This window comes from Lepidochelys olivacea (assembly GCF_965140295.1).
Source record: "Lepidochelys olivacea isolate rLepOli2 genome assembly, chromosome: 9".
NCBI lineage: Eukaryota > Metazoa > Chordata > Testudines > Cheloniidae > Lepidochelys > Lepidochelys olivacea.
In genome coordinates this window covers 75215213-75224403 of record NC_140419.1, presented here as the reverse complement: position 1 = coordinate 75224403, position 9191 = coordinate 75215213, and the positions used below count along the sequence as shown (strand labels likewise).

At 38.3% G+C, this 9191-nt stretch overlaps 1 protein-coding gene across 3 annotated transcripts in view; it reads right to left on the bottom strand.

Moving 5' to 3' along the window:
* Window positions 1-1283: 1283 nt before the first annotated feature.
* Window positions 1284-9191, bottom strand: part of RPS6KA6 (ribosomal protein S6 kinase A6) — an 80582-nt gene continuing 72674 nt past the window's right edge. For all 3 annotated transcript variants that reach the window (XM_084639649.1, XM_084639651.1, XM_084639650.1), the window contains exon 22: window positions 1284-8793. In XM_084639649.1, the coding sequence (XP_084495775.1) occupies window positions 8668-8793 (126 nt within the window). In that variant the 3' untranslated portion in view covers window positions 1284-8667. The remainder of the gene's footprint in view (window positions 8794-9191) is intronic.

The window sequence follows — 9191 nt, the reverse complement described above, 5'->3', positions numbered from 1 at the left end:
TGAGCAGGCCAACCAAAGCACCCTGGAGAGCTCTACAAATCTATTGAATGAGAAATGCCTTTTCTACCCCCACAAAAGGAGAACAATGTGTTGTTGGAGTCCCAGATATCAACCAAGAACAGGACAGTTGTACTTGCAGTAACTTGCTCGTGTGACTGAGCAACCTGGCTTATAGCTGGTGAACAAGCTCAGTGAAAGCAGATTTAAATTGAGCCCATAGTAGGAATATAAAAATCTGGGGACATGAAGGAATCAGTTTTCTTGCAACCAAGAGCACAGTCTGGGAACAGCATCTTTATCCCTCCACATTGGTTATGCCATTTCCTACTGCAATAATAGCCCTCTCATCTATGAGCCAGGCAAATTCTTCAAAGAGCTTGCATTGGTAGTTCAGTTTAAAATAAACTCAAATCGAAGTCAGAGACATGGATTGCAATTCGAGCTTTTAGACCCTCATCTGGCAAACAATGATTTCCATATTTAACTTTCAGCACTTGAGTAGGTCCCACTAGTTGCAATGGGGCTCCTCACATGTCTGAAGTTAAGTATGTCCATGAGTAGGATCGAAGCTTTTGTGAAAAAGCAATTCCTGTAGACCGGGGTAGTCAATAGATGGACTATGGGACAAATCTGGACCACCAGACACTTTTGAATGGACCTCAAAAATCTATTTACCTATTAGTAGTTATTTTTTTAAATGATTTTCTCTGGTGTCTGGACGTTGACTATATCTGGGCCCAGAAATTTGGGCCTCGACAAAAAAAATAATTGACTACCCCTGTTGTAGAGCATAAAAAGGATTTCTTGAACAACCAGGAAACCCACAATAAAAACACCAAAATCATGTGAAGTGGTGAATCATCCCACCGTTAAGTTCATACTTCACTCATATCTGTTGTGTAGGTATGTTTTTTACAGTGTTTACTATACACATTTTAAAACACTATGCTGTGATTACAAATATACAATGGGCTTTTGATTTATGCTTGAAATATACAGCAAGGTTCAATAAATAATGCAACTCACAGTAGAGGTTATTTTATGAAAGTTGGCTCACTGCTTTTTAAAAAAAAATTAAAATGGGCTTGGAAAGTTTCTGAATCACACGATCACACTTGGTCAGTTATAAAGTATAAATTTGCACTTTTTTCCTAGTACCCAAGGAACTGCCAGCTATTTAAAATTGTCCCTCTATAATTATTCACAACGCTTTTAACAAAAATAAATACAATTTCTAAGTCATCTTTGGCATGTTGTAATTCAAGGAGAGAGTAATATTTAGCAGCATAGTGTAAAAGAAAAAATACATACTGTATAATGCACTACTGGATTCAGCCTTACAAGGAGAAGAATGTAGTACAATGCAAACTTTAATGTCAATATATACAGAGCTTTAAAGAAAACATCTTTTAAAAAATGAAATAAATACAATATGATACAAAATCCACAATATGTTTAGAGAAGGAAATGATAGTTACAATATCTGACAACGGGGACCTTTTGTAAAGTTCATCTTTGAAGTACCTCAGCATATAATTGAATTGCACACTTTGTTTTAACTTTAATGCCCTTTCATATATTGAGATTTATGCCCAGTCACATGCCAAAACAGTTTTAGCTATAATCAGAGTATCAGTGCAAGAATGCCAAGTGCTTGGGAAATTATGACAATGCAATAGTTAGCAAATGTTCATAAGCCTAATGCAACGTACATATTATAGTAACACTTTGCCTTGCAAAGGAGATATCTTCTTGCTATTTTTTTCAGTACCCGAACAAAAACAGGTGTAATTACTGCTGATTACTATAAATGGAGTTTGAATGATTATTTCTGAAACATACTTATCAATAAGGAGACTTGCCAATTAGAGTTTAAAGATCCTCTACATACAGCTTTCAGAACTGTTCTTTTCATGAAAGAATTTGTTTTCCTTACACAGAAAAATCCCAATAAGAGAAGGATTTATATTATAAAAGGTTAAAAAAAGACTCGTTACTCTACTATTCAGCTTTAGCCATACAGCTGCTTTTCCTCAACTTAATTTCTGTATTATTTATACTCACAAAGAAATATGCAGGTTTATCAACAGTCAGGAAAATATTGCAGTTTGGGAGCAATTATTCTTAAAAAGATACACTGAAAATAAGGACAGCTAGTATTCTGAATGCACTTAATTGAACCGTTGCTAATACAGAAGTGTGGTATACAGCCAAGTACATGGTTTGTCTTCTATACACACACACACACACGGTAACATGTATGAATGCTTTAATAAGTAATTGTGGATCAACTGTTCTTTCAAATATATTGCTCCTGTGGTATTATATATGTAAAGGATTCCCCTCCTCCCCCCACTTTATCACTACAATTGAATCAAACAGGAGGTTAAACACACTGAAAATTAACTTCTAAAAAAAAATCTTTCATTTATCTTAAACACATGCATGCTTCCAGTTTTTGGCTGGGAGTAAGAAACATAACTGTTATAGTAGTGCACAAAACCCTGTTTGCATAGCTATTTTAGCCTCATTCTGTTGACTAAGTGTGGATAATCACCACACTCATGGACAATTTATACAACTTAATCTCAATCTTTTGCAGGCTCCCCCCTCCTCTAATTGTAACATCTGAAAAAGAAATTAAGTAGTTTGATGTTATAGCAACCTGTTACAATGCACTGATGAACAGATGCCTACAATGAATGTTTGTTAAAGTACATCTTAAAATTTGCTAGAAATCGTTTTAATTATTGGATGTTTCAATTAATTTATATTTTCAACTCTTACAATATACAGTGAGTGTATAAGTTTGTTTTAATTAATTTTTTCAAAGTTAAAGAGAAAAGGATAAGGATAATTCAGCTCTATAGCTAGAAGTCTAAAGATAACAGCTGACTGGTGTGGGGTTTGCTTTCATTTTCATATCCATGAGATGTGTTTGAGATGTGTTCTCTGGAAGTACTCACTAAGCAGGACATCTAAGCTATACAGCTGTGCTACCAGCAATTGGACAGCTTTTGTAGAACCACATACATCACAAGTTCCTAGTGGGGCCAAAGGAATGCTCTCCTTTTGAGCATAAGAAAAATGCATAAAAAACTACAACCTGTGTTCAATAACAGATCACAAAAGCCAAAACATGTTGGCTTAAGACAATCTGCCCATACTGAAACTCCCTAGATACTGTTGATTCTGCAACATCTGCAATTTAGCCACCACATAACTTTTGAGTAATGGGGCCAGGAGCACATTGCAGATCTTTTCATTTTACAAATACCCAGTACTTCAGTGAAACAATCCCGCAGCACACAGGGTATGACATCTTTTATTACAGATCTGCTCCAGTTCAAACTGAAGTCAATAGGAGTCTTGCCACTTCCTTCAGTGGAAGCTGGTCAGGCTCTATGTGAATACATATTTGAAAAGAAAGGCTGATTACAACTGCACTACTGAGACTATGACTTTTGGCATGCTTCTTGCTGGGGAATGATATTTGAGATACTAGCCCATATTGGATCATATTAGGTAGGATGGTAATTAGCACTACAGAAATAGCTCTCTATTCTGTTTTTATAAAGGACTTAAGGATGAAAAAAATTCACTATATTAGTGTATCTTATTTTTAAGCCAGTACCCACAATAAAATGCTAACCAGTTTAGTCTTAGGATTGCCAACTTTCTAATTGCACAAAACCGAACACCCTTGCCCCGCTCCTTCTCTGGGGCCCCACCTCTGTCCCAAACCTTCTCCAAGCCCCATCCCAGTTCACTCCATCCCCTCTCTTTCTGATGCTTGCTCTCCCCCAACCTCACTCACTCATTTTCACTGGGCTGGTGCAGGGGGTTGGCATGCAGGAGGGAGTGAGGGCTACAGCTGCAGGCTCTGGGATGGGGCCAGAAATAAGGCATGCAGGAGGGAACTCTGGGCTGCGGGGTGGGGCTGAGGGGTTCAGAGCGTGGGAGGGGGCGGGTGTTCTGGCCCAAAACTGGACACCCGGCAACCCTGTGTGTGGTAGCTTTATGTATATGACACAAATTATACTTTTCAATAGCCCCTACCAAAAGATTCAAATAATTGTAATTCTCTTCATTTTCAAACAATTCACAGATTACTCATGAGGAGTTCATGTTGCTTACCTTTTAAATTCCATGACTACTGGGTTCTGCAAAACTGGCATTTTCCTTTAAAATGAGAAAAATCAGCTCAACCCCCAAAAGAGCATTAATGAAGGTTGTGTCATGAAACACTGTAGGGGGGTATTCTGCAAATATGAAGGTGAAATATTATTCTGGATTCCAGCAATACCCAGAGATACTGAAAGACTGACATGATGAAATTGTAAGTCTCCAGACAGGATTTTGTTTGCACTAGTTACAATAAGTGTGCCTTATTCCCAAAATAAAAGTGGAAATAGACATGCCATATATGCCTGATGTTTGTGTCAAATATAACAAAGGTGTTGTCTACACAGTTTATCTCTGTGAAAAGGTTACCCCTGTAACATTGCAGCCAGGGAAACCTTATTTTTGCCCTGGGAGTGCCATTCGTAGTAGAGCTTAGTGATGTTCTTATCTAAACTGCAGGGTTGACTTTGAAAGTGTTCTAAATTGTGTGTTCACCAAGCAGCATGTCTTTGTACATTTTTCTTCTTTACAACACTATCCTTCACTCCAGGAAGATACCGTTACATGCTAAGTATCTTGGCCTGTTTATTACTTATTTAGTGCACAATACTTGTAAGGTGCTTATTGCACAGTGGGTCTGAACAAGTTAAGTGAAAATATCAATGAAAACACTGTTAAATCACTCATGAATAAAACCAAAAAAGACCAGCTGCCACTTTATGCGGGGGGAAAATTGAAGACAATTAAGCTTAGCATCTTAGATGTTCTCTTTCCCTCATTTTTATTACTTTAACATTAAAATATATATTACATATAGATCTTTGTTTTTAAATGTGCTTTTTGCTCTTTGTTCCCCATCTAGAGTCTGATTTTTTGTGATCTCAATTTTGATAGAAATAATATTTAATATTACAAATGAAATTACAATATTAGGTGGGAAATATGGAGAGGTGTACACTTAATTGCACGCAAAGGTCTCCAGTAATGAAAAAATGTTGTAAGATGCAGAATTATTTCTAAGTAGTATGTTTCCCATGTGGCAGCTGTGTTCTTTGATATTTTTCAAGCATTTCAAACAGGCACCTCAAATTAGGTACAAATGGGCCCTAATATTTCAAATACCTATTATACCCGAGAAATTGAGTAGCAGGCATGACACTAGTGTACACATGTTCTTCATATTCATTACATCCCATACCAACAAGCATCCCAATTTAAAATACTTAATTCTTCAGTAAGGCAATTCCTACCTCCTGCACAGCAATAAAAAGTAACTAGCAGCATATCTACAATACTCCCAATGACAACAAAAAAAGTAGTGAGTCACCTCCATATTTTAGGATGAGTTGCTGCTTCTTTTGTTATTTCAGAATCCCCCCCAAACCCTTCACACCATTTTATTATCTCAGTATGCAAAGTCTCCCCTCCCCCCAGATTAACATTTTATGATCTGTTATAAAAACGTTAGGGGATTAAAAATTCAATGACAGCAGACAAGTCTGGACAACAATTGATTTTTGGTCATAATGATTCTCAATGTGTTCAAATTTAGCAGTAGATCACTAGGTATACTTTCATAATATTTAAAATATTTATCATGCTATTATATTAGAACAATTGTGTAGTAGTGTCTAAAGCGTCGTGATCAAATAAAGCATTTCATATCCTCTGAGAATTGCAAGAGGTTCTAGTTCACTCCTAGGTGCAATTCAAAGTGTTGGTTTTGATTTAGAAAACTCTAAAATCATTTGGGACCTGGCAGTGCTACAGATTAACTCTCTCTCTCTGGGGGCTGTGTGTGAGTGTGAGAGAGAGAGAGATACCAAAGTAGTTCAGGTCAACCGAGACACTTAACTAAATGCCCATACATTCAGAGAGGGAGAGGGCAGCAGGATATTTTCAGTGAGGTCCACAACTGTGGAACCTACTCCCCCTCTTTGGTCAAAATCCTGTACCTATTGACTTTAAGGGCACACTTCGAGGCTTACTTATTTTCCCAGGCTTCACCTGTAGTTAGCCAAGGAGAGGGTTTTTAATAGGGCCATGAGTCTTTGCATTTATATTTTGTAGTATCTGTACATGTGCCAAGGGACATAGGAGCAATTACATACATTTAAATAAATAAAACTAATAAACTATGTGCCAAATATGCTACAATGAAATGTCAATTTACCTAACAATCCAGGATAAGCTAACATTGAATATACTGCTCTTCAACAGAAAAGATTGCCAAAGGAACAGCAATATAGTCCACATACAGAGGGATAGCCAGGTACTGATGGACAGCCTTTGATACAGTGGATAAAACAGCTTTATGGAAGTTGCTATGCCACTATGGAATCCCTCAGAAATCTGTGATCACACAGAGTTTCTGTGAAAATATGACATGCCAAGTAATAAGTAACAGTGAGCTAAGCCAATTGAGTTTACTACCAGCAACTGACCAGGATGCCTTATGTCACCCATGATCTTTTTACTGGTAGCACATTGGGTAATGAGAAAGACCACAGAACAATCAAGTGGCATACAATGGAGTTTCACACAAAAGTTAGAAGATTTAGACTTTGCAGGTGACATCAACTTGCTAACCCATGCTCAGAGAGGCATGCAAGCTGAAACAAGTTATCCTTGGGCATATGCACAATTAGTAGGGTTGAAAATCAACACAGAACAAGAAACACCAACACTTTCTGGGCCTGACATAGAATAGGTCCAATATTTCACATATCAAGTACAACAGGTAGGACAGACATTAAAGTCAGAATATCAAAAACCAGACATGCCTTCATAACTCTAAAGTTAATAAGAAACAGAAATCTTGCCCTTCAAATGAAATTTTGAATATTTAACAACATTGTGAAGTCATTCTTAATAAATTGCACTGAAACTTGGACAATTAAGACCTTACTATCTAAACTCCAAGTTTTCATAAACAACTGCCTTAAACAAATCCTTAATATCAGATGGCCAGGAAAAAAAATAATCAAACTCTGGACGACGACAAAATATACTGATAGGTCAGGAAATTATGGAACAAAAATGAAGATAACTAGAACATACATGGAGGAAAGACCCACATAACATAAGACAGGAGTTGGACTGAAACCCTGAGGGCAAGAGGCAACAAGGTAGACCAAGCACAACATGGAAACACACAACAGAAAGCTATCAAAATGATATGGGAAGAACTAAGACTACAGTAAGAGACTGTCAAAAGATGGAAAGCAGTGGTGAAGTCCCTATGTTCCTCACGGAATAGACAGGCATAATTCAGTCAAGTAACAGAAGGATAGACAAGGTAACTAAAAGCATATGGACTACTTGGAGATATATCACATGTCCTATCTAAAGTAGTACCAATACTATACAGGCTCTCACTCTTGAACACTTACAATCATTTTTATAGCTCAGTACAGAACACAAAGATCTTTTATGTTGAAATCAAGGGGTGTTTCCCCAAGCTTATGACTATTGACCAGTGGTGGGCAACCTGCGGCCCGCACACAGCCCGTCAGGGTAATCTGCTCGCAGGCCGCAGACAATTTGTTTACATTGACCATCCGCAGGCACAGCTGCTTGCTGCTCCCAGTGGCCGTGGTTCGCCATTCCCGGCCAATGGGAGCTGTGAGAAGCAGCATGGGCCACAGGGACATGCTGGCCGCCGCTTCCCGCAGCTCCCATTGGCCAGGAACAGTGAACCGCGGCCAGTGGGAACTGCGGGCAGCCGTGCCTGCGGACAGTGAATCTAAAAGTGTGTCTCAGCCCACCAGCAGATTACTCTGACAGGCCACAGGTTTTCCACCACTGCTATAGACAGAAATACATACTGACATTAGACACACACATTCCCTAAACAAGGTCAGTTGTTATCCAGTTGTATGGTTCACAAGTGATCATTTTAATTTTATGGACAAAGTTCAATGTCTCAGCTGTACACCATTTTTTAATATTTGTACACAAAGCTTTTCAATTCTTGGCACCAGGCAAGTGTAGCTCTCCCATATTAGCACTAATGCATTTTGCACTGGCACAATAAGGTGGTCAGTCTTGTCTTCTAGCATCAATGAGTTAAATGAATGGAGTCCATTAGTAAGTGCCCAATTACAAAGTAATTTAAGTAAGAATTTGCAGATTTTTTACAAATGGGTTTGATGGTAAAAATACGGACGCTGACACTTTCTACGTACAACTTGGTTATTGGTAATGGTCCCCTAAACCACTTCTTCATGAACCCAGCAAAACTATACAGTATGTAAAGAATATTTGCAACAAATCTCTGAAAGGACAGTGTACAGAAATTCTTTATGATCTTTGTGATGTACCCTGATGTTTAAGTTAAACAAACATGGACACCGCCTGTAAAACAACACAGTGTGAATCCCCCTGAACCTGTGGATTTTTTTCTTTTAAAAAAAGGACTTTTACAGAATTCAAGTAGTGTAGCAGGAAACCATATATGTCTTTCGATCACAGGTCAGGCAGATATAGAGCCACTTATTGGCTTTTCCTTTGCTCCAGTTTGGCTAAGGTGCCCCAGTGGATCTATAAGTCTGTTGAAGTTAGCTTTTTCATGCTCCGTCGTTGAGCTAAACTTGAAGCTGCAACAGGCTCTAAGACTGGCTGAAATGTCTTGTGATTCAGTGCAGAATATGTGGCAGCCATGGCCCCCTAGAGAACAATGAAATCCACAAAGATTGTAAAAGTTATCTGGGAACGAAAACACTGAATGTTAAATATTAATTCTTTATGAATCCTGGAAAAGCCACAGAGAGAATGTGTATTCGGGCAGAATTACTTTTGTGAAACCTTGTGTTGATAAAGGGATAATTAATATTTATGCCTGGGTCCTCAAGGCTGCTGATCATGGGTTCTTCATAGACCTTAGGTCTGTTCCCTCTTTCCAGTTACATTTATTTCACTTTCCATTAAATTTCCTTTATGTACATGAAGCCAGCAGTGCAAGTAGAATTCATTTCTTACCAGTACGCTGCACCCAGGGGAAGGACACAAAGGAGGGGCACCAGCGACCTCCCCATATGATCCCGCCCCCAGTTCAGGGCTCATGC